At 44.6% G+C, this 26773-nt stretch overlaps 1 protein-coding gene and 1 long non-coding RNA gene across 3 annotated transcripts in view; one reads left to right on the forward strand and one right to left on the reverse strand.

Moving 5' to 3' along the window:
- Positions 1-17914, reverse strand: part of FOXK1 (forkhead box K1) — a 210820-nt gene extending 192906 nt beyond the window's left edge. The window contains exon 1 of one of the 2 annotated variants that reach the window (XM_082261198.1): positions 17447-17914. In XM_082261198.1, coding sequence (XP_082117324.1) covers positions 17447-17814 — 368 coding nt within the window. In that variant the 5' untranslated portion in view covers positions 17815-17914. The remainder of the gene's footprint in view (positions 1-17446) is intronic. The other variant, XM_082261197.1, reaches the window with a different exon arrangement.
- The window catches only part of LOC309558193, a 1089490-nt gene that overhangs the window by 63500 nt on the left and 999217 nt on the right, over positions 1-26773 (forward strand). The window lies entirely within an intron of this gene.

The raw sequence follows: 26773 nt of genomic DNA on the forward strand, positions 1-26773 counted from the left end.
TAAATGTAGCTGTATATTTTTAGGACATTACCTGAAACCACCACCCAAAAACATACAAAATAAATTCTCCAACTCCTGACAATCATGGGGTTACCACATGTGTGTAGTGGGGCCTTCTATACAATAATATGCATTTTGTTTCCTACCCAAACGCACTGACATTTAATGTAAAACTTTTTTTTTTTTTTTCTTACCTAAAACACACCAAACACCAACTGATACACTGATACTAACTGACACATTGGCACTAACACTGCCATGAACACTAAGTGCCGGTTCACACTTATGCGATGCGGGAAGGCTGCGAATTCGCAGCCTGTTTCCGTATCGCACACGCACCCCCGGCAGTTCACACTGCCATATGCGATACGCTGGGGGTGTCAATGTAATCTTAACGACACCCCCAGTTTGATCGCATATCGCAGTGCGATCGTGCAGTTCGCACAGGATCAGATCGCACAAGTGTGAACCGCTGTGCGATCCGATCCTGATGAGGCTGCAAAAATGCCTCCTGTGCGTGTTTGCTGCGGGTGCGATGCGAATTTAGCCATACAAACTGTATGGCTAAACTCGCACCGCACAGCCGATCGCATGTAATGAAGGAGCAGTGCGCTCCGATATTACATGCGAACCCGGCACTCGCACAAGTGTGAACCGGCACTAACTAAAAACTGTGTGTAAACCGGTGCCAATTCCAATATTAATGTGTAAAAAACAATCATAAACCATATGGAAATGACATAACACACTTGTTAAAAGTTTCATTATGGTTTAGGATTGTTTTTTTTTTTTTTTACACATTATTTATTGGAATTAGCACCAGTTTACACACAGTTTTTAGTTTTCATTGGTATGGAGTGACACTATAGAAATCAGCTGCTTTTTAATGGTTATCACCTATAAAGATTTTATTTTTAATTATCATTTACATTCACTTTACTGGTAGTAGCACATTGGTTATTTGCTTTTATCCACTAACACTCGTTCAAACCCAGGTCTAGTTAACCTTTTTTCCAACAGATTTTTTTTTATACAGACTTGTACTCTAAATAAAAGATTTTATCTTTTCCTTCTTGCTAGAGAAGTCACATTGGGGTGTCTACTTTCTAAAAGGGGGTCATTTCAGGTGTATTCATACTGTCCATGTATTATCTAACAGAAAGTAAGAGAAAATATTTTCCCTAAATTTTAAATAGATTTTTTTTCTTTTTATAGTGAAAAACAAAACAAAACAAAAATAAAATCAGTGCAAAAAAGTATATAAAACTTATTAGGGTACAGGCCTAAATGGCCTGATAATGAAGGGATATATACCGGCTGATTCTCTGCTGGTTAAAGTATGGCCAGATTCCTCCAAGGAGAGTCATTGCACATATCACTTGATCTCATGCAATCTATCCAGTAGCTGCTGAGCAGTGTGGACAGACAACTTGCCCCAGTGCCACACAACCAGGCCAAACAAAGTAGACAGATCTATGAATGCCTCTGACAGTGCACAGAGAGCCAGCACTGCTTCTGTCCCTACCTCCTCTGAACACTGCCAGGAGGAACATCTGTTGCCCTTCAACTACTATGTAGTCTGCTGCCTTTATTATACCAAATAGAAAAAGCTTCTGATCCCACACCCAAGCCCAACCACCCACCACCACCTGCTGTTCAGAAAATACATATGTAACTGTTAGCTTGTCGCCTTCTCCTTTTCAGAGGAGAGCAATGCTGTAACTGTCAGCTTGTATTGTTATGTATAAAAATAAAACGAGTGCAGCCCTGCCATTCACAACCTGACAGTTACAAGTGTACTCTATTCTGTAGGTGGTAGTGGGCAGTTGTGGGATCAGTAACTCCCTCTGTTTAGTAGAACAGAGGCAGCAAAAAAGCAAAGGGCTTCACAAAAGACAGAATGAATGGGCCGGGTCCTCCTATGCCCGATGGGTGCCCCCCCATTCTCTAGTTGATGCCACCTTAGCAGAACTTAAAAGATACTTCAGGTTATCGGGGACGATGGCGTTCCCCTCCCCCATGACCCCGATCATTGGCCATCCTGATTTTGCCCCGGGACTCTCGGATAGGTCTTTTCGCCTCCATACTGACGCAAGTGTTGCTAGGGCTTCCCAATTTCTCAGCTCATCCGGCTGGCAAAAACCTCTAGAAATAATCCCTTCATTCCGTTCTTTGCCAATGGGACGCTGGAAATCATTTCAGCTCTCCTGCTTTCTCAGATCCCTTCCTGATCATACTAAATTCCGTAGACAGTTAGCGCAGTTTGAAGACCTCTGTTTAGGCGAGGGAACGATCCAGAAATCACTTTCAATCTCCTACTCTATACTTCTTTCAACGACCTCCCAACATGACCCTTCGTTCCTCCTTAAGTGGGAAAGGGACCTAAACACTACGTTCACAACGGACCAAAAAAACAAGATACTTTTCTTTGCTCATAAATCTTCTCTATGTAGCAAATATCAGGAGACCTCATACAAGATCCTGACACGGTGGTATCGTACCCCAGCGGTGCTATCTGCCATCTTCCCGGGACACGACAACTCCTGTTGGCGCTGCGGTCTCCAGGAGGGTACGCTTTTCCATATCTTTTGGGAATGCCCCAAGATTAGACCGTTCTGGCAACATGCTACACATAGTGCATAAACTCACCGACTACTCCCTACTAGAAGACCCTGCTGCTGTTCTCCTCAACTTGACACCTATGTCGAGCAAGAGGTACCGCAAATCACTACTGAAACACTTGCTGAACGCGGCTAGGGCGTGTATACCCAGCATGTGGAAACAACAAACGCCACCCCCTATTTCTCATTGGTTTACCAGAGTGAATGATATACGGCACATGGAACAGCTTACAGCAACTCTAAGGGACAAGGAGGAGGAACACAAGACACGTTGGATTCACTGGGACCTTTTTCACTTGTCCGCTTGTCCGACGATTACTTATCCTACTCTTAACCGGCCTGCCGTGCCTGCGGGTGGGGCGGAGCGGACCCCCCACTTCTATGTTCTTTTTGTTTTTTGTTTTTCACTTCTCTGCCTACCTTCCCTTCCCTCCTCCCTTTCTCCTTTTCCTTCCTTCCTCTCTTCTCTACCTTTTCCCCTTCCTTCCTGCTTTAGGGCACTGTGCTTGCCCTTACCATTCTAGTAAATTATAAAATGTTACAAGGTGTGCTCCGGTCCCGCGGTCCTCCCCGCTTCGGGATGGAGATTTGGGGGGCCCCCTTTGCCGGCCATGTGGTAGATGCCGGCGGGGATTTCGGTCCCCCTCCACTCGGGTGGGTGGCGCTGGACCACCCTCCACAAGAACTGTTGTTTACAGCAGCATTGCATATGAATGCATCAAAATGGTCATACAGACGACATACGAACCCAGGTTACATTACTTGTTGTTGATCCGTGATAGTCTGTTTTGCATATGGTTGTTCCCTGTGCTACGTAGACTGCATCTTTTTTACTATCATGCGATTGTTTGTAGTGTTGTTGTTCTTAATTTTTTATGGCATACCTCTAAATAAAGAATTAAAAAAAAAAAAAAAAAAAAGACAGAATGAAGAGGGTTGGGGGTAGTGCCCTCAGTGCTGGCTGGAGGAAAGCCCATATTTTCCATATTTTGAGTTTCAGCCTGAGGTGATTCTACAGCCAGCACTGATAGAAATAAAATTGTGATTTTATTTCTGAACCACCGCACAGATCTGAACAGGAGCAAGTGCTACAGTATCTCATAACAGTGGGTACATCCCTCACATTTTTGTAAATATTTTATTATATCTTTTCATGTGACAACACTGAAGAAATGACACTTTGCTACAATGTAAAGTAGTGAGTGTACAGCTTGTATAACAGTGTCAATTTGCTTCCCCTCAAAATAACTCGACAGCCATTAATGTCTAAACTGCTGCCAACAAAAGTGAGTACACCCCTAAGTCCAAATCAATATTTTGTGTGGCCACCGTTATTTTCCAGGACTGCCTTAACCCTCTTGGGCATGGAGTTCACCAGAGCTTCACAGATTGCCACAAAAGTCCTCTTCCACTCTAAGAGATCTTGCGCTTCTCCACCTTCCATTTGAGGATGCCCCACAGATGCTCAATAGGGAGGTTTAGGTCTGGAGACATGCTTGGCCAGTCCATCACCTTTACCCTCAGCTTCTTTAGCAAGGCAGTGGTCGTCTTGGAGGTGTGTTTGGGGGTCGTTATACTGCCCTGCGGCCCAGTCTCCGAAGGGAGGGGGATCATGCTCCCTCAATGAACTGTGGCTCCCCAGGGCCAGCAGCCCTCATGCAACCCCAGACCATTACATTCCCACCACCATGCTTGACTGTAGGCAAGACACACTTGTCTTTGTACCCCTGACCTGGTTGCCGCCAAACGCTTGACACCATCTGAACCAAATAAGTTTTATCTTGCTCATCAAACCACAGGACATAGCCGTAGTAATCCATGTCCTTAGTTTGCTTGTCTTCAGCAAACTGTGTGCAGACTTTATGCATCATCTTTAGAAGAGGCTTCCTACTGGGATGACAGCCATGCAGACTAATTTAATGCAATGTGCAGCGTATGGTCTGAGCACTGACAGGCTGACCCCCCACCCCTTACACCTCTGCAGCAATAGTGACAGCACTCATACGTCTATTTCCCAAAGTCAACCTCTGGATATGATGCTGAGCACATGCATTCAACTTCTTTGGTTGACCATGGCGAGGCCTGTTCTGAGTGGAACCGGTCCTTTTAAACCACTGTATGGTCTCGGCCACCATGCTGCAGCTCAGTTTCAGGGTCTTGGCAATCTTCTTATAGCCTAGGCCATCTTAATGTAGACCAACAATTATTTTTTTCAGATCATTAGAGAGTTCCTTGCCATGAGGTGCCATGTTGAACTTCCAGTGACCAGTATGAGGGAGTGAGAGGAATAACACCAAATATAACACACCTGCTCCCCCATTCACACCTGAGACCTTGTAACACTAACGAGTCACATGACACCGGGGAGGGAAAATGGCTAATCGGCCGAATTTGGACATTTTCAGTTAGGGGTGTACTCACTTTTGTTGCCAGCGGTTTAGACATTAATGGCTGTGTGTTGAGGTATTTTGAGGGGACAGCAAATTTACACTGTTATACAGGCTGTACACTCAACTCTTTTGTGAGATACTGTATGTATGTGCACTGGGTCCCCTTTGGAATTTCACAAGACTTTTAAACTTCGGTTGATACTTCTCTTTTGAATATGAACTTGAGGAAAAAAATGTAATTACATTTGCTAAATTAAAATACACGAATAAGTCACCTTTATTAAGGACTGTCCCATGTGTGACTGGCAAATAGGGAAAATTTCAGTATTAATTTAATTCATCTTGGCCACTGCCATAAGCACTGAACTTTCAAGCACTAAAACTGCCTCCCAAACTTGTAGTATCCTCCCAGGACAAATTGATACAAGTAAAATTTCTACATAGGGTCTATTACACCCCTGTGAAGCTGCATCGCATTTATCCTACTCGTGACCCCGATTGTCCTCGCTGTCATATGCAGCAGAGGACCTATCTGCACATGTTCTGGGACTGCCCGGTGATTGCTAGATACTGGGCCGAGGATTTTGAGATCATAAATTCTCGCTTACAGCTCTCTCTCCCGGTCTCCCCTGCCTTGGCACTGCTGGGCATTCATGAAGATGACCAGCGGGCACATCATTCTAAACTATTGATCTCCTACCTGCTTTACTATGCTAAAAAGTTAATTCTGCTTAGGTGGTCCTCTCCAACTTTGTCCACCTGGTTGAAGCTAATTGACCTGGACTTACCTATGTATAAGCTTGCGTACATGAGTAGGGGTTGCCCCTGGAAATATGACAAGGTCTGGGCGCCTTGGACTGCTGAGTGATCCAAGAGAGTCATGGTGCTCCCCATCCCCCCCTCCTCCTCTTTATTATTCCCTTTTGAGCTCCTCCCTCTACTACTCCTCTCCCCTATTTTTCCTCTACTTTTCTCCTTATTTTTCCTTCTATCTTCCCCTCTTCTTTTCCTTTTCTCCCTACCTCCCCCTCCTCTCCTTCCCTCTGTTCCCTCTTCTCCTCCCCCCTCTATTCCTTTCCCCCCTCTCATGGAGGGTAGCTAAACTAGACTTTGCTGTTGATAAATTAAACGTGTATCTCTCTCTTGGACATTTCTCTACTGTTATTGCTGTGGAATTTTGGCTTATTGTACACCACTGTTTTACTTTACTGTATGCTCAATTTTTGCTGTTCCCTTTGTTATTGGTACTCTGTATTGTACTTATTTTTTCTCAATAAAGCACTCCTTGTTTGTTAAAAAAAAAAAAAAAAACTGCCACTCCCCTTGTCCATTTAAAAGAAACATCTTATATTCTTTTCACAGAACACATGTTCTGTGAAAGGACAAGGGGAGAGAAAAGGTGGATGAATGATTTGCTATCTCCTCGTCCATTCACAGAAGGACTTGGAAATCCGGTGAAAAGAATACAAGATGTTTTACAAATCGTGCATGGGAGAAAAAGGTGGCGAACAAACAGCCCTCTATCATTTGCTGTATGAGACCTGGCACTGTCAGCTTCAGCGTCCGAAGTCCAGCAAGAATGAAATGAATAATTTTATCTAACACAGCACCATCTGCATATGGAATACTCATTCTAACAGCTCATAAGTTTTACACAGAAAAATGTCCAAAAATTGTTTTTTTCCTAAATTCAGCTTTAACCACTTGCTGACCGCCCCACGCAGCTTTACTGTGGCAGGGAGGCTTGGCTGCGCATAATCACGTACATGTATGTGATTATGTGCATGCAGGTTCCATGGCGTGCGTGCGCCTGTGATTAGACACAGCGGGAGCCAGACCACGGGAGGAGCCCCCCCACAGTTAGCAAGCACATTTAGGCTTACATTTAACCCCTTGATCACCCCCAGTATTAACCCCTTCCCTGCCAGTGTAATTTATACAGTAACAGTCCATATTTAGCATTGATTACTGTATTAATGTCACTGGTCCCCAAAAAGTGTCAAAAATGTCTGTTAGGGGGTCTGTCTACCGCAATGTCGCAGTCCTGCTAAAAATCGCTGATCGCCGCCATTACTAATATAAAAAAAAAAGTCCATAAAATCTATCCCATAGTTTGTAAACACTATAACTTCTGTGCAAACCAATTAAAATACGCTTTTTGGGATTTATTTTTTTTTTTTTTTTTTTTAAACATAAATATGTAGCAGAAAACAAATTGGTCAAAACTGATAAAAAAAAAAATAGATTTTTTAAAAAATTTTTATTGGGAATGTTTTATAGTAAAAAATAGTGTTTTTTTAAAAATTGTCGCCCTTTTTTGTTTATAGCGCAAAATCTAAAAACTGCAGGTGATCAAATACCACCAAAAGAAAGCTCTATTTGTGGGGGGGGGGGGGGGGGGGGAAGACATCAATTGTTTTTGGGTACAGCGTCGCACGACCACGTAATTGTTAAAAGTAATGCAGTGCCAAATCGCAAAAAATTGCCTGGTCGTTAAGGGGGGTAAAACCTTCCGGGGCTGAAGTGGTTAATGGGCCTATTTTTTTTTCTTGCTGAAAAAAAATTACATTTTTTTTTGCTTTTTAAGTGTAGATTTGAGATCTGAGGTCTTTTTAACCCCAGATCTCACATTAAAGAGGACCTGTCCTGCTTATTTCTATTACAAGGGATGTTTACATTCCTTGTAATAGGAATAAAAGTGATAAAAAAAAATGTTTTTAAAGGGACAGGGGGTAAAACCTTCCGGAGCTGAAGTGGTTAAATAAAAGAGCTTTTTTTTTTGTGTGCAACAGGAGCATATTATTATTTTGTAAACTACATAAAAATGTAGGGCTTGTTCACACCAGCAGATTTGCCGCTGGTGTATACTGAGAGGGACAGTGCTGTTGTGCAACTTCCAGCGCATCTCACTGTTTACCTTTCTGTTTTTTGTCAAAGTTTTGAGATGTCACAAGTGATAACAACTTGGTTCTTTTCACTGCAGTGGTGTTGTGATGTAGTGGTTTCTGTCACAACACACTTCGCTGGAAAAAAAAAAAAAAAAAAAAAGTACTCCTTGCTGTACTTTTTTCAGTGCAAACTACTGCAACATAATTGGGTGAACAGACTTTACATCAAACAAGGAAAATTGTATCGTCTTCTGCATTGAGACTGCACTGGGCAAGATTGTCTGAAGCAGCCCAACACAAAAATGGTGCAAACAGGCCCTTAATGATCTGCCTAAAGTGGAATTTACCACTTCAGCCCCGGAAGGTTTTACCCCCTTAATGACCAGGGCATTTTTTTGCTATTCGGCACTGCGTTTATTTAACTGACAATTGTGCGGTTGTGCAATCTTGTACCAATAATAAAATTGATGCCCTTTTTTCCCCACAAATGGAGCTTTCTTTTGGTGGTATTTGATCACCTCTGTGGTTTTTATTTTTTGCGCTATAAACAAAAAAAGACCGAATATTTTGAAAAAAAAAAACATTTTTTTTTTTTACTTTCTACTATAAAACACATCCAATATAAAAAATAAATGTAAAAAAAAAAAAAAAAAAAAAAATTTCTTCATCAGTTTAGGCCAATTTGTATCTTACTACTAAAAATTCCAAAAAGCATATATTGATTGGTTTGCGCCTACAAACTATGGGATACATTTAAGGACTTTTTATTAGTAATGGTGGCAATCAGCGATTTTTAGCTGGACTACGACATTGTGGTGGACAAATCTAACACTAAGTGACACTTTTTGGGGACCAGTGACACTAATACATTGATCAGTGCTAAAAAAAAAATGCACTGTCACTGTATAAGTGACACTAGCAGGGAAGGGAACAACACAGGGCTTGAAAAACCCCAGGGCCAGGTCGCATCAGTAAATAGAATTAGCGCCCTGGCGCCTGAGTTACACTGCCGCAGGTGTCTTGTCGCCAGACATTCCAAGACTCCTGTGAGGCGCAGGAGTCTCCCGCATGCGGGCTGTGGCTTCCCAACACCCGCGAGTGTTGCGCCTGCATGCGGGAGACTCTGGCATCTCGCAGGAGACTTGGGATGTCTGGCGACAGAGCGGTGTCGGTCAGCTGTGACAGAATGAAGTCAATGCTTCCTGTATTGTTCCGGCTCCGTGCTGTGACAGGCGGAGTGATATCAAATGCACCCCGCCTGTGAGAGGAGAGACAAAGGAAGCATCGACTCTGCATGCTTCCTTCTCACACTCTCCGCCAGCATTTCCTGCCAGCTGTACCCACCAGCAGTAAGCAACATGTGCTAGGGGTGCAACTAGCCCCCAGCACATAATTGTAAATATCCCAGCATGTGCAGTGTTTCTGATTCCTACCACCATGACCACTTCAAATCACAGAAGTGGTAATGGTGGTTAGTGTGTTCCTTTAATATCTCTCAGAAGAAGTATACAAAGTACACACGGGTCGAATGCCGGACAACATCACCCAGTTCATTAAAAACTGGCCGCCATTGAGTCCGTGTATTTGGCAGCCGGTCTAACAGAAGCCGGCCGTTTGGTATGCGTGGAAAAAAACTGGCTCCTAACTTTTTTAGCTGGCTTCTAGATTTCAAGCAACTTTGTCAAGCCCTGGGTTAACATCAGGGGCGATCAAATGGTTAAGTGTGCCCCTAGGGAGTTCTTTCTGTGTGAGGGATGGACTGACTGCAGGAAGAGAAAGATCAGTGTTCCTAATTAGTAGGAACACAAGAGCTCTCTCTTCCTGTCTGACAGAACGGTCTGCCTTGTTTACATAAGCAGACCGATGTTCTGTCATTCCTCCGTATGATTACGGGCAGCCGGCGGCCGCGTTGATTGGCTCCCGCTGTGTCCAATCACAGCCAAAGTGTGGTTCTGGTGGCACATGCGCCCCAGAACCGATAGAAAAAATGACATACAGGCAAGTGATTTTGCACTTAAGGGACGTCCTGCCGCAGTACATGTATGTGGGACGGTCCTCAATAGGTTAAAGAGAGGAATACTCCCCTTTCCACCAACAGCTCCTGTCCATCGCCAGCATCATCTTCTGCCCACATGGCCTGCCTGCTCACAGTAAATAACAGAACTTTAGTTCTGTTTTAACTGGTTCCCACCCGGGCTATAGCCAAAAGATGGCTACACAGCGGCTCTCCAGTTCAGGGAAGACACCGATGGACGGCCTCTGGGGGACTACTTGGGGCACGCATCAGGCACACTCTGACTTCTTTGTTCTTTGGACACAGCAGATCGCAGTAAAGTGCCAATCACAGCAGCCCTTTACCATGTGATCAGCTGTATCCAATCACAGCTGATCAAATGTAAATAGACTTGCCAGTTAACATTTCTTTCCTCATGCGTCGTTGTGTGACGAAAAGAAAGCCAATAACCGTCAAGTTTGTCAGGGCACAGTGAGTATTATTGTTTACATTGAATATCAGGGCACTAATCATCAGTGCCCTGATAATCAACGCAACCCCATCAGCGCACTTCACGGACAAAGAAAAATTACTTATTTGCTACATTTTATAACAGAAACAAAAAAAAAATCCCCCCAAATTTTGAGCCTTTTTTCATTTGTTTAGTACACAAATTTGTTTAGTTTGTACAAAATAAAAAACCCAGCGGTGGTTAAATACCACAAAAAGAAAAGCTTTGTCTCAAAGAATAACAATTTTATAGGAGAATAGTGTTGCATGACCACGCAATTTCCATTTAAAAGTGTGACAGCACAGAAAGCTGAAAACTGGCCTGGGCAGGTGAAAGTGCCCGGTATTGAAATGGTTAGGCTACCCATACATGTTTAGATTTCTGATTGCCTGCAGGTGCTGTTTTCTGACAGGTTTTTAACAAAAGTCAACTGTGCAATCAAATTTCTTTGATGGAGTGGCGCCAGCAGGGCAGCACACTGCTTGAATTTCATAAATCTGCTGAAATATGGGCAGTGTATAACCAGCTTTAATTCCTCTATAACCTACGAGGAAACCCTGTCTACCATTCGATATAACACAATGGAAGGAAAAATCAAAGCTGAAACATGTTAATTGTAAAGTCCCATTCACATTGGCAGCTGGAGGCAGTAAAAACAACTTAAACAGTGCAACTGTTGGCTGGAGGTGAAAGTACATACTGATGTAACATAGATACTTTGTTTTGCAGCAAAAACTCTACAGCATGTCATGTTGGCAGAGAGTACTGCTGTCAAATGCAAGGCAAGGGCCATGCTACAACCGCATGCCAAACACTAGGCTTATTTCAATAAAAAATACATGTTTGGCAGAAAAAAAAGCAGGCATTCATCAGGTGGCAATGCCCTGCTAAATGCCTTGCACCTGTTGTGCTACCAGCCCCTGAAAAGTGATTCACTGCCCCCTCCCCCCCACAACATCATTCCTTAACCACTTCTGGACCGGACCTTTTTCAGAATCTTGTTTACAAGTTAAAATCATTTTTTTTTTGCTATAAAATTACTTAGAACCCCCAAACATTATATTTTTTTTTAGCAGAGACCCTAGAGAATACAATGAAGATTGTTGCAATATTTTTTATCACACCCTATTTGCGCAGCGGTCTCACAAATGCAATTTTTTGGGAAAAAAAATCACTTTTTTTAACTAAAAAATAAGAAAACATTTAAGTTAACACAATTTTTTCCATAATCAGAGAGATAATTTTACGCCGAGTAAATAGATACCCAACATGTCATGCTTCAAAATTGTGCACGCTCGTAGAATGGCGACAAACAATAGTACTTAAAAATCCCCATAGGCGACACTTCAGAAATTTGGACAGGTTACCAGTTTAGAGTTACAGAGGAGGTCCAGGGATCAAATTATTGTTCTCGCTGTACCGATCGCAGCGATACCTCATGTGTGGTTTCAACACCGTCTACATATGTGGGCGCGCCTTGCGTATGTGTTCACTTCTGCATGCGAGCTAACGAGGACAGAGCGATTTCATTTGTTTTTCCTATTTATTTTATCTTTTATTATTACATAGTTTTTTTTTTTTTTTTTTTTTTAATTTTTGATCACTTATTTCTAATACAAGGAATGTAAACATCCCTTGTAATAAAAATAAGCATGACAGGACCTCTTTAATCTGATATCTGGAGTCAAAAAGACCTCAGATATCACATCTACACTGACAAAAAAAAAAAAAAAAGCATTTTTCCTCTTGAAAGAAAAATGGGCTCTTTAAAAATCGGTTGCTAGGAATCGACGTATGACATCGCTCCGGTCCTCCAAGGCCATAGAGCCGAGTGGGGGCCATCTTGCCCCCACTCGACTTCCTGCCTGAGGGGACAGCAGAACTAATTGTTTTTTCCGCTACCGACGGGTCCGGTAAGCGGGAAAAACGCCCGGGAAGCGGAGGGGGGGGGGACCTCTCCCGCCGCCTATAAGGCTGATCCTGCAGGGAACCCACTGCTGGGACCACCCTTATGTTAAACCGGACAGCCCGCAGTTAAAAAAAATACTGGGGTTATGGCAGCTATCTGCAACCTGTTCAATCATATGAGGCTGCTTTGCAACCGTATGCAATTGTGGCACTGGCTTTTAAGGGTTAAAACAAGTGGTGAGGAGGTGACATATTGTGTCCCAGATGCTAGTCAACCGCCCTCTGAAAAGAAATCCACCATGGATCGCTTCTTAGAAAGACGGAAAGGGCTGCCGCTAGTGTAAACGATCCCGGAGTGTTTGCAGAATGAGCAAATATTGGCTGTTCTGTTGTATCAACAAGAAATGTGCCAGGACACAGCTAGCTCAGGCCTCAGCAGTCAGACACCTGGAGCATGTCAGCTCAGGTCCCTGTATGTGGATGTGTGGGGTAGTGAGGAACCTCAGTTACAGACAGGCCTTTCTGTAGAAGTGGTAGGGAGTAAGAGTCTGCTACACACAGGCCTGTCTGTAAGACTAGTGAGGAGCCTCTTCTATACACAGGCCTTTCTGTATGTAGGAGTAGTGAGGAGCCTCTTCTATACACAGGCCTGTCTGTATGTAAGAGTAGTGAGGAGCCTCTTCTATACACAGGCCTGTCTGTATGTAGGAGTAGTGAGGAGCCTCTTCTATACACAGGCCTGTCTGTATGTAGGAGTAGTGAGGAGCCTCTTCTATACACAGGCCTGTCTGTAGGAGTAATGGGGAGCCTCCACTATACACAGGCCTGTCTGTAGGAGTAGTGAGGAGCCTCCACTGTACACAGGCCTGTCTGTAGGAGAAATGAGGAGCCTCTTCTATACACAGGCCTGTCTGTAGGAGAAGTGAAGAGCCACTTCTATACACAGGCCTGTCTGTAGTAGTGAGGAGCCTCTTCTATACACAGGCCTTTCTGTATGTAAGAGTAGTGAGGAGCCTCTTCTATAAACAGGCCTGTCTGAATGTAAGAGTAGTGAGGAGCCTCTTCTATACACAGGCCTTTCTGTCTGTAGGAGTAGTGAGGAGCCTCCACTATACACAGGCCTGTCTGTAGGAGAAGTGAGGAGCCTCCTCTATACACAGGCCTGACTGTAGGAGAAGTGAGGAGCCTCCTCTATACACAGGCCTGACTGTAGGAGAAGTGAGGAGCCTCCTCTATACACAGGCCTGACTGTAGGAGAAGTGAGGAGCCTTCTCTATACACAGGCCTGACTGTAGAAGTGAGGAGCCTCTTCTATACACAGGCCTGACTGTAGAAGTGAGGAGCCTCTTCTATACACAGGCCTGTCTGTATGTAGGAGTAGTGAGGAGCCTCTTCTATACACAGGCCTTTCTGTATGTAGGAGTAGTGAGGAGCCTCTTCTATACACAGGCCTGTCTGTATGCAAGAGTAGTGAGGAGCCTCTTCTATACACAGGCCTGTCTGTAGGAGTAATGGGGAGCCTCCACTATACACAGGCTTGTCTGTAGTAGTGAGGAGCCTCCACTGTACACAGGCCTGACTGTAGGAGAAATGAGGAGCCTCTTCTATACACAGGCCTGTCTGTAGGAGAAGTGAGGAGCCACTTCTATACACAGGCCTGTCTGTAGTAGTGAGGAGCCTCTTCTATACACAGGCCTGTCTGTATGTAAGAGTAGTGAGGAGCCTCTTCTATACACAGGCCTTTCTGTCTGTAGGAGAAATGAGGAGCCTCCACTATACACAGGCCTGACTGTAGGAGAAGTGAGGAGCCTCCTCTATACACAGGCCTGACTGTAGGAGAAGTGAGGAGCCTCTTCTATACACAGGCCTGTCTGTATGTAAGAGTAGTGAGGAGCCTCTTCTATACACAGGCCTGACTGTACGTAGGAGTAGTGAGGAGCCTCCACTATACACAGGCCTGACTGTAGGAGTAGTGAGGAGCCTCTTCTATACACAGGCCTGTCTGTAGGAGTAGTGAGGAGCCTCCTCTATACACAGGCCTGTCTGTAGGAGTAGTGAGGAGCCTCCACTGTACACAGGCCTGTCTGTAGGAGGAGTGAGGAGCCTCCACTGTACATAGGCCTGTCTGTAGGAGGAGTGAGGAGCCTCCACTGTACATAGGCCTGTCTGTAGGAGTAGTGAGGAGCCTCTTCTATACACAGGCCTGTCTGTAGTAGAGAGGAGCCTCCACTGTACACAGGCCTGTCTGTAGGAGTAGTGAGGAGCCTCCACTATACACAGGCCTGTCTGTAGGAGTAGTGAGGAGCCTCCACTATACACAGGCCTGTCTGTAGTAGTGAGGAGCCTCCACCGTACACAGGCCTGTCTGTAGTAGCGAGGAGCCTCTTCTATACACAGGCCTGTCTGTAGGAGTAGTGAGGAGCCTCCACTATACACAGGCCTGTCTGTAGGAGTAATGAGGAGCCTCCACTATACACAGGCCTGTCTGTAGGAGTAGTGAGGAGCCTCCACTGTACACAGGCCTGTCTGTAGGAGGAGTGAGGAACCTCCACTATACACAGGCCTGTCTGTAGTAGAGAGGAGCCTCCACTGTACACAGGCCTGTCTGTAGGAGTAATGAGGAGCCTCCACTATACACAGGCCTGTCTGTAGGAGTAGTGAGGAGCCTCCACTGTACACAGGCCTGTCTGTAGGAGTGAGGAACATCCACTGTACATAGGCCTGTCTGTAGGAGGAGTGAGGTGCCTCCACTGTACACAGGCCTGTCTGTAGGAGTAGTGAGGAGCCTCCACTATACACAGGCCTGTCTGTAGTAGAGAGGAGCCTCCACTGTACACAGGCCTGTCTGTAGGAGTAGTGAGGAGCCTCCACTATACACAGGCCTGTCTGTAGTAGTGAGGAGCCTCTTCTATACACAGGCCTGTCTGTAGGAGAAGTGAGGAGCCTCCACTGTAGACAGGCCTGTCTGTAGGAGTAGTGAGGAGCCTCCACTGTACACAGGCCTGTCTGTAGGAGGAGTGAGGAGCCTCCACTGTACATAGGCCTGTCTGTAGGAGGAGTGAGGAGCCTCCACTGTACATAGGCCTGTCTGTAGGAGTAGTGAGGAGCCTCTTCTATACACAGGCCTGTCTGTAGTAGAGAGGAGCCTCCACTGTACACAGGCCTGTCTGTAGGAGTAGTGAGGAGCCTCCACTATACACAGGCCTGTCTGTAGTAGTGAGGAGCCTCCACCGTACACAGGCCTGTCTGTAGTAAAGAGGAGCCTCCACTGTACACAGGCCTGTCTGTAGGAGTAGTGAGGAGCCTCCACTATACACAGGCCTGTCTGTAGTAGTGAGGAGCCTCTTCTATACACAGGCCTGTCTGTAGGAGAAGTGAGGAGCCTCCACTGTAGACAGGCCTGTCTGTAGGAGAAGTGAGGAGCCTCCACTGTACACAGGCCTGTCTGTAGGAGTAGTGAGGAGCCTCCACTATACACAGGCCTGTCTGTAGGAGTAGTGAGGAGCCTCCACTATACACAGGCCTGTCTGTAGGAGAAGTGAGGAGCCTCCTCTATACACAGGCCTGTCTGTAGGAGTAGTGAGGAGCCTCCTCTATACACAGGCCTGTCTGTAGGAGTAGAAAGGAGCCTCCTCTATACACAGGCCTGTCTGTAGTAGTGAGGAGCCTCCACTGTACACAGGCCTGTCTGTAGAAGTAGAGAGGAGCCTCCACTGTACACAGGCCTGTCTGTAGTAGTGAGGAGCCTCCACTGTACACAGGCCTGTCTGTAGGAGTAGTGAGGAGCCTCTTCTATACACAGGCCTGTCTGTAGTAGTGAGGAGCCTCCACTGTACACAGGCCTGTCTGTAGGAGTAGTGAGGAGCCTCTTCTATACACAGGCCTGTCTGTAGGAGTAGTGAGGAGCCTCTTCTATACACAGGCCTGTCTGTAGGAGTAGTGAGGAGCCTCTTCTATACACAGGCCTGTCTGTAGGAGTAGTGAGGAGCCTCTTCTATACACAGGCCTGTCTGTAGGAGTAGTGAGGAGCCTCTTCTATACACAGGCCTGTCTGTAGTAGTGAGGAGCCTCCACTGTACACAGGCCTGTCTGTAGTAGTGAGGAGCCTCCACTGTACACAGGCCTGTCTGTAGAAGTAGAGAGGAGCCTCCACTGTACACAGGCCTGTCTGTAGGAGTAGTGAGGAGCCTCCATTATACACAGGCCTGTCTGTAGGAGTAGTGAGGAGCCTCCATTATACACAGGCCTGTCTGTAGGAGTAGTGAGGAGCCTCCTCTATACACAGGCCTGTCTGTAGGAGGAGTGAGGAGCCTCTTCTATACACAGGCCTGTCTGTAGTAGTGAGGAGCCTCCACTGTACACAGGCCTGTCTGTAGAAGTAGAGAGGAGCCTCCACTGTACACAGGCCTGTCTGTAGTAGTGAGGAGCCTCCACTGTACACAGGCCTGTCTGTAGGAGTAGTGAGGAGCCTCTTCTATACACAGTCCTGTCTGTAGTAGTGAGGAGCCTCCACTGTACACAGGCCTGTCTGTAGGAGTAGTGAGGAGCCTCCACTATACACAGGCCTGTCTGTAGTAGAGAGGAGCCTCCACTGTACACAGGCCTGTCTGTAGGAGTAGTGAGGAGCCTCCACTGTACACAGGCCTGTCTGTAGAAGTAGAGAGGAGCCTCCACTGTACACAGGCCTGTCTGTAGTAGTGAGGAGCCTCCACTGTACACAGGCCTGTCTGTAGGAGTAGTGAGGAGCCTCTTCTATACACAGGCCTGTCTGTAGTAGTGAGGAGCCTCCACTGTACACAGGCCTGTCTGTAGAAGTAGAGAGGAGCCTCCACTGTACATAGGCCTGTCTGTAGTAGTGAGGAGCCTCCACTATACACAGGCCTGTCTGTAGGAGTAATGAGGATCCTCCATGTGCACAGGGCGGAAACACTCCATGCAGTGTGCAGGCTGCACTCGTCCTCTTAGCTGGCACACGCTGCTGTGAGAGAAGGAAGGGCAGCAACTGACTGAAATGTTACAAAGTTCCCCGAGAGTAAAAGTTGGTGCAGAGTTGTGAAGAGAAGAAAGTTCCAGAGTTGAACCCCTCAGGACACACACACAGCCCCCCTCAGAACACACAGTCCCCCCCAACTCACTGCCTGGAGAGCTGTAGCGGGGGCGCCCCCCTCCTCTGGAAGGCCCCGTCCACGAACACTCCGTTCTTGCCCAGACATCTCAGGTAGAAGTTCGGCTCCACAAAGTTGAGCTGGAGGTGGCGGCGGGAGATGAAGCTGGAGCGGCCCATGTTGACATCCACCGAGCCCTGGCTGGAGTCCCGTCCGATGATAACTGACGGGTTCCTCATGAGGAATTCGAAGTCTCGGCCCTCCAGGCGGGCTAGCACCGGTCCGTCGTTCGGTGGAGCCCCCAGGTCAGGGACAGAACGCCGGCCTTGGACGGGGCTGCAGGGAGCTGAGCGTAGAGCCAGGAGGGCGATCACCCCTGAGTCCTCTGTAGCTTCCATGGCGGCCACGGCGCCTTCCTCTCTGGGATTGTTTTGGTTGTTGAAAGTGAGTAAGAGCAGGCGGGTACTCGGGCGGAGCGGAGGGAGACGGACTGGCCGAGAGGAGGGGTGTGAGCTCAGCTCAGGTACAGGACACACACCATGGGGGGCACGGAGCTCTCATCACTCCACACTTTCCACAATGACACACCAGGGGAGGGTTACAACCCCTGGCACATTTTCTCTTTTTTTTATTTTGTTGCTTTGTTTGTTTTGCAATATTAGTCCCCTTTGGGGAGATTTCCCTTCACTTCCTGTCTCATAGCCACAACAGGAAGTGAGAGAGATAGCAGTAGGGAGGAGTCCAAACCCATCCACCCCAGGAAGCTGTCAAAGCTAATCATAGGCAGCAGGGGCATTCTCCGCCCCACAGCCACATGGGCGTGTATATGGGTGGGGCGTGGAATGTCTTTGCCACCTATGATTGGCTGTTGGCTTTGACAGCTTCTAAGTTGGAAAGTTCAAGAGGATTTAACCACTTGACCTCCAGAAAATGTACCCCCCCCCCCCTTTCCTGACCAGGCCATTTTTTGCGATACAGCACTGCGTTACTTTAACTGACAATTGCATGGTCATGTGACACTGTACCCAAATAAAATTGATGTCTTTTATTTTTATTTTTTTGCGCTATAAACAAAAAAAGTACCGCAGTTAAAAAAAAATAATAATAATAATATTTTTTGCTTTGTGCTATAAAACATACTCAATAAAAATAATGTAAAAACTCAAATTTCTTTATCAATTTAGGCCAATACATATTCTGCTACATATTATTTTTTTTTATGTTTTTTTACTAGTAATGGCGGCGATCAGCGTCTTATAGCGGGACTGCAATATTGTGGCGGAGAAATCGGATACCTAACTGACACTTTTAACACTTCTTCGGGGACCGGTGACATCATTACAGTGATCAGTGCTAAAACTATGCACTGTCACTGTGCTAATGACATTGGCTGGCAAGGGGTTAACATCAGGGGAGATCAAAGGGTTAACTGTGTGCCTAGCCAGTGTTGCAGTGTAGTGGGGGGAGGTGCCATTCAGAGGGAGCGATGTATTCTATCAATGAATACAAAGCTTCCTCTGACTGGCTGAGTCAGAGAGGCGGGCAGATGATGTCACAACTAAAATTATATACATTTTATTTGGGCACAGTGTTGTATGACCGAGCAAATGTCAGTAGGTCCCAGTTCACACTGGTGCAATGCGGGAAACCCTGCGATTCCAGTGACATCGCACCTGAATCGCACACTGGTTCACACTGACATCTGCAAACTGCTGGGGGTTTCAATGTAAAGTTATTGACACCCCCAAATCAGTTTGAAGGTCGCAGTGCAAACTATGAAATGGTACAGGAATTGATAGGGACCAAAAAAAGGGTCCTGCACCATTTTGGTGCGAATTTAATGCAATATCAGCCATACACTTTGTATGGCTGAATTTGCATCGCACAGACATCGCATGTGATCTGCACAGCTGATCACATGTCATCGCACAAGTGTGAACCCAGCCTTAAAGTAGCACAGTGCCGAATAGCAAAAAATGTCCTGGCCAAGAAGGGGATAAATCAAACCTAAACAATCCTATGCTTTACAGGCAAGGAAGCTGCCATCTTGGCCTCTGTTTGACCTGCAGTTTCCATGGTGCTGCCCATGTGATCAGTTTTTACACCAGCCATTTGCTGGTTTGACAGTTGGATTGAGAGCACAAGTGACAGTGACAATTATCATTCACAGCAAATCATTTCATGTAACTGTTTTGGGAAGTAGGTAAATCTTTGGTTTTCATTCCGCTTTAACCACTTAAGGACCAAGCCTATTTCTGACACTTGTTGTTTACAAGTTAAAATCAGTATATTTTGCTAGAAAATTACTTAGAACCCCCAAACATATATATTTTTTTTAGCAGAGACCCTAGAGAATAAAATGGAGATCGTTAAAATACATTATGTCATACCGTATTTGCGCAGCAGTCTTACAAAAGCATTTTTTTTTTTAAAAAAATACACTTTTTTGAATTCGCACACGTGTGAACCCAGCCTTAACCACTTTACCACCGGAGGATTTTGCTGTCTTATGTCTGGGCCACTTTTTGCGATTCGGCACTGTGCGACTTTAACTGACAATTGCGTGGTCGTGCGACGCCGTACTTAAACAAAATTTACGTCCTTTTTTTCCCACAAACAGAGCTTTCTTTTGGTGGTATTTGATCACCTGTGCGATTTTTACTTTTTGCGCTATAAACAAAAAAAGAGTGTAAATTTTGAAAAAATAACAATATTTTTCACATTTTTTTATATGAAATTCCCCCCAAAAAAATGTAAAAATCCAAATTTGTTTTTTGCTACCTATGTTTGGTAAAACAAATCACAATAAGCGTATTTGATTGGTTTGCGCAAAAGTTATTGCGTTTACTAACTAAGGGAAAGATTTCTGTCATTTTTGGTGTTTTTTTTTTTAACGAGTAATGGCGGCGATCTGCGATTTTTTTTGCGGGACTGCGACATTGCGGCGGACAGATCGGACCCTTGACTGACATTTTTGACACTTTTGGGGGTACCAGTGACATTACTACAGTAATCAGTGCTATAAATATGCACTGTTACTGTAAAAATGACACTGGCAGGGAAGGGGTTAGTTTTATTGGAGAGGGAGGGGTTAATGTATGCCTGGTGCTTACTAACGTGTGTGGGGGGAGGTGACTGAGTGACACAGGGACAGATCGCATGTTCAGCTATGCTGAACCCTGCAATCTGTCCCTGCCTGTCACTTAGGAGATCCGCCCGCTTTGTTTACACAAGCGGGCGGATCTCCAACTCGATTCCCCGACGATCGGGGAAGAGCGGCGGTGATCACCGCCGCTTCTCCCCTGGCCCGACTCCCGCTGTGACTGAAAACAGCGGGAACGAGCCTCCGGTGGCGCCCGAGTGCCGCACACAAGGGGAGGAGTCCAGCGACGTAGGTCTACGTCGCTGGACGGAATCGAGCCACTTTGCCGCAGTACAGTCCCAGTGACTGGTCGGCAAGTGGTTAAAGTAGCACCGTGCCGAAAAGCAAAAAATGTCCTGGGCAAGAAGGGGATAAATCAAAACTAAACCATCCTATGCTTTACAGCCAAGGAAGCTGCCACTGTATTTGTGCAGCAGTCTTACAAATGCATTTTTTTTTGTAAAAAATACACTTTTTTGAATTAGAAAATTAATAAACAGTAAACATAGCCCAATTTTTCTATGGTATGAAATATAATGTTACCCCGAGTAAATAGATACCCAACTTGTCATGCTTCAAAATTGCACACGCTCGTGGAATGACAACAAATATTGTACCTAGTAATCTCCATAGGCGAGGCTTTAAATATTTCTACAGGTTACCAGTTTAGAGTTACAGAGGAGAAGAATTATTGCTCTCGCTCTAACGATTGCGGCGATACCTCACATGTGTGGTTTGAACACTGTTTACATATGTGGGTGTGAGAACGTATGCGCTCACTTCTCCACGCGAGCTTGGAGGGACGGGGCGCTTTAAAAAAAAAAATTTTTCCTATTTATTTTACCTTTTATTTTTTATTTGTACACTGTCCCTTTAAAAAAATGTGATCACTTATATTCTTATTACATGGAATGTAAACATTGCATTTAATAGAAATAAGCAGGACAGGTCCTCTTTACTGTGAGATCTGGGGTCAAAAAGACCTCAGATCTCACATCTACCCTTAAAAGAAATAATATGGGCCAGTTGAGGCCGTAGGGCGGAAACAACGTATGACGTCTCTCTGGTCCTCCAAGGCCATAGAGTAGAGTGGGGGGGGGCCATCTTGCCCTCACTCGACTTCCTGCCTGGAACATGGACAGACCGGATCGTTTTCCCTGCTACCGATGGCTCCGGTAAGCGGGGAAAACGACCGGGAAGTGGCGGGAGGGGGAGGCACCTCTCCCACCGCCCATTAAAGTGATTCTGAGGCGAATCAGCCACTAAAACCTAGGCTGGCCATCCAGAAGTTGTTAAAGTGAAACTAATTAAAAGTTGTGTACTGGAAGGTTATTGTTACAGAAGAGATAATAAAAAGGCTGATAGCCTGGCACCCGGAAGAGGCGCAGGGGAAGATGTCAGGCCCCAGTTGCATCGCTAGAATACAGATGAGTATTCTTTGGACTTTAGTTCCGCTTTAACAAGTCTCTCTGAGTAAAAGGTGGTGCAATTAGTTGTCAATATACAGTAGTCTGTATCTCTCATCCTCTGTAACTGTCCTCTAAATTTAATGCATTCATTCTATTTATGTTACCAGCAGCACAAACTACATCTGCCACATCATACTGACAGTTGGAATTGGGAGCAGGAAGGTTCTAACTGTAGCATCAACAATGTGACAGTTGGAACAGGAAGTAGGAGAGTTTAACCGCTTCAGCTTCGGTTTTCACAGGTGAGAGCAGGTTCCTGTAAAAGTATCTGACTGCCATTAGGTATTGGGATGAAATCCTTGGACCCATTGTTAGACCCTATGCTGGTGCAGTGGGTTCTGGGTTCCTACTGGTGCATGACAATTCCCGGCCTCATGTGGCAAGAGTATGTAGCCAGTTCCTGGAGGATGAAGGAATTGATACCATTGAATGGCCCCCACTCTCGTCTGACCTAAATCCAATAGAACACCTCTGGGACATTATGTTTTGGTCTATCTGAGGCCACCAGTTTCCACCTCAGTCTGTTCAGAAGCTCAGTTATGCCCTGGTCCAGATCTGGGAGAAAATACCCAGGACACCATCAGTCGTCTCTATAGGAGCATGCCCCAACACTGTCAGGTATGCATACAAGCACATGGGGGCCATACAAACTACTGAGTACCCAGCCTCCAAAGGTCATAGAGATGACAGGGGACCATCTGGTCCTCAGTCAGCTCTATGATAAATGGCCGCTGCCGGCTGATGTATTCTCTGACTCGCCAATTGCAAGGGCCAGCCGGTAGAATACCTGAGGGTGGCGGGAGGGGCAGGGTAGTCCCCTTCCACCACCTGTAAAAACAAGTGGCTGAACAGCCACTATGATTGTTTTTACTTTGCAGGGAATCTCTGGCAGAAAAAAAGATACCTGTACGATACCTGCAGCTGCAGGCATCATTCAGATATCTCTACTCAAGGTCAAGGACATCATATGACGTCCTAGGGCAGGAAGTGGTTATGTAATATTCTAATTTTCTGAAATACTAAATTTTGTTTTTTCACTAGCTGTAAGCCATAATCATCAAAATTAAAAGAAAGAAATACTTGAAATATATCACTGTGTGTAATAAATCTATATAATATATGGGTCTCTTTTTGAATTAAATTACTGAAGTAAACTAAATTTTTGATGCTATTCTAATTATTTTGAGATGCATCAGATGCACCTGTACAGTATATACCAAAGTTTGTGGACTCTATAACATTCCTACAGACCAAATAATATACAGTATTTCTGAAAAGTGAGTACACCCCTAACATTTTTGTAAATATTTTATTATATCTTTTCCTGTGACAACACTGAAGAAATTACACTTTGCTACAATGTAAAGTAGTGAGTGTACAGCTTGTATAACAGTGTAAATTTGCTGTCCCCTCAAAATAACTCAACACATAACCATTAATGTCTAAACTGCTGGTAACAAAAGTGAGTACACCCGTAAGTCAAAATGTCCATATTGGGCCCAAAGTATCAATATTTTGTGTGGCCACCATTATCTTCCAGCACTGCTTTAACGCTCTTGGGCATGGAGTTCACCAGGGCTTCACAGGTTGCCACTAAAGTTCTCTTCCACTCCTCCATGACGATATCACCGGGCTGGTGGATGTTAGAGACCTTGCGCTCCTCCACCTTCTGTTTGAGGATGCCCCACAGATGCTCAATAGGGTTGAGGTCTAGAGACATGCTTGGCCAGTCCATCACTTTTACTCTCAGCTTCTTTAGCAAGGCAGTGGTCATCTTGGAGGTGTTTGGGGTAGTTATCATGTTGGAATACTGCCCTGTGGCTCAGTCTCCGAAGGGAGGGGATCATGTTCTGCTTCTGTATGTCACAGTGCATTTTAGCATTCATGGTTGCCTCAATGAACTGTAGCTCACCAGTGCCAGCAGCACTCATGCAGCCCCACACCAATGACATTCCCATCACCATGCTTGACTGTAGGTAAGACACTCTTGTCTTTATACTCCTCACCTGGTTGCTGCCATACACGTTTGACCTCATCTGAACCAAATACATTTATCTTGGTCTCATCAGCCCACAGGACATGGTTCCAGTAATCCATGTCCTTAGTCTGCTTGTCTTCAGCAAACTGTTTGTGGGCTTTCTTGTGCATCATTCTGGGACGACAGCCATGCAGACCAATTTGATGCAGTTTGCGACATATGGTCTGAGCACTGACAGGCTGACCCACCACCCCTTCAACCTCTGCAGCAATGCTGGCAGCACTCATACGTTTATTTCCCAAAGACAACCTCTGCATATGACGCTGAGCATGTACACTCAACTTCTTTGGTCGACCATGACAAGGCCTGTTCTGAGTGGAACCTGTCCTGTTAAACCCCTGTATGTTTTTTGCCACTGTGCTGCAGCACAGTTTCAGGGTCTTAGCAATCTTCTGATAGACTAGGCCATCTTTATATAGAGCAACAATTCTTTTTTCAGATTCTCTGAGTTCTTTGCCATGAGGTGCCATGTTGAACTTCCAGTGACCAGTATGAGAGAGTGAGAGCGATAACACTAAATTTAACACACCTGCTCCCCATTCACACCTGAGACCTTGTAACGCTAATGAGTCACATGACATCGGGGAGAGAAAATGGCTAATTGGGCCCAATTTGGACATTCCAACTTAGGGTGTGTACTCACTTTTGTTGCCAGCGGTTTGGACATTAATGGCTGTGTGTTGAGTGATTTTGAGGGGACTGCAAATTTACACTGTTATACAAGCTGTACACTCACTACTTTACATTGTAGCAAAGTATAATTTCTTCATTGTATGGTGAAAAATGAAAGTGCGCTGATTGGATAGTGGAAAGCTGCTACCTTAGAACTTTTGGTAGTGAAGTGAATGGAAAATATATATATCAGGTGCGCTAACCAAATCAATGTGTGAAAATACAGGTGAAATCATATGTAAATCAAAACATGAAATGTGGGGTCTATAATAAGACTGATCAAATGTGCTGGTAATATATAAGAAAAGTATGCAAATACAAACTGAAATAAATCAACAATATGGCATTGCATACACCAGTGAGTGTCAAACAATAGTGACCACACGAATAATATCGTGACAAAAAACAGTCCCAAATGATTGCACACAAAAAAGTCCAAATCCAAAATTCTTGTGATGAAACGGTTAAACTGAAAGTGTAGAAACCACGTGAATGAGGATTCAGTGTCCCACCACCAGCTTAGCTTCTTACCAGAAGATTGGAATATAAGGGCGTATAGGTGCTCCAGAGATCACACAGTAAAGGAAAGACCCAAAGGGGTATAGCCACTGTTGCCTCCCAGGTGAAAAGAGAGTGGTGGGCCTCTTACCAGATAATTAGTTAATTAAGCTGCGGGCAAACGGACACTCCTCTCCTATGCGGGATATGGTGCAGGATGGATCTCTGGTGGGTTCTCGCCTTTCTTGTCCTCAGTCTGTCCCATCATGTCTGTATTAGAGACCTCCTGCACCATATCCCGCATAGGATTCATCACAAGAATTTTGGATTTGGACTTTTTTGTGTGCAATCATTTGGGGCTGTTTTTTGTCACGATATTATTCGTGTGGTCACTATTGTTTGACACTCACTGGTGTATGCAATGCCATATTGTTGATTTATTTCAGTTTGTATTTGCATACTTTTCTTATATATTACCAGCACATTTTATCAGTCTTATTATAGACCCCACATTTCATGTTTTGATTTACATATGATTTCACATGTATTTTCACACATTGATTTGGTTAGTGCACCTGATATATATATTTTCCATAATTTCTTCATTGTTGTCACATGAAAAGGTATAATAAAATATTTACAAAAATGTGAGGGGTGTACTCACTTTTGTGAGATACTATATACTGACTTGGGTTATTTTATACCAAAGAAATGTAACAGACCACCTAAATTTATGAAGAAAGATTATTAGTTTGCAAAATTGTATAACAGAAACTAAGAAAAACTTGCTTTATTTCAAAATGTTCAGTATTTTTCGGCTTAAATAGCAAAAAAAAAAGAAGAAAAACAGAGGTGATTGAATACCACCAAAAGACTAATGTTAAAAAAAAAAAAAAAAAAAATACCACCAAAAAAAAGCTCTATTTCTGTAAAAAAAAAAAAATAATAATAAAAAATTTCATATAGGTACAGTGTTGCATGACAGCTCAATTGTCATTTAAAGTGTGACAGCGCTCAAAGCTTAAAATTGGTATGGGCAGGAAGAGGGTAAAAGTGCCCGTATTAAAGTGGTTAAAGGGACATACATCCATTGAAAATCCCTAGTGATAAAACTGTTGCATTCAATAGTATTATAACTGAATGAGACAGTTGACTCATTTTTATTAAAATGATAAAATAAAAGCCAGAAATGAATTTTAAGTAAATTATGTTTTTTTATGTAATATTAAGACGTTATTGAAAAAGGGTTTTGGTTAAATGTTTTTTTTTTTATCAGGACAAGTAGATTGGGACCCCGATTTAGTGACTTAGACAAGAAGTTAAAAATAAAAAATAAAAATTTCACACCCCTGTAAAAGTGGGGGTATGAGGAAGAAAAGTGGAAATTCCCCTTCTGAATAAAGTTCTGCTTTAAATATACAGTATACAGAGCCTTGCGAAAGTATTCGGCCCACTTGAACTTTTCAACCTTTTGCCACATTTCAGGCTTCAAACATAAAGATATAAAACTGTAATTTTTTGTGAAGACTCAACAACAA

Source organism: Pelophylax lessonae (assembly GCF_965119305.1).
Source record: "Pelophylax lessonae genome assembly, chromosome: 6".
NCBI lineage: Eukaryota > Metazoa > Chordata > Amphibia > Anura > Ranidae > Pelophylax > Pelophylax lessonae.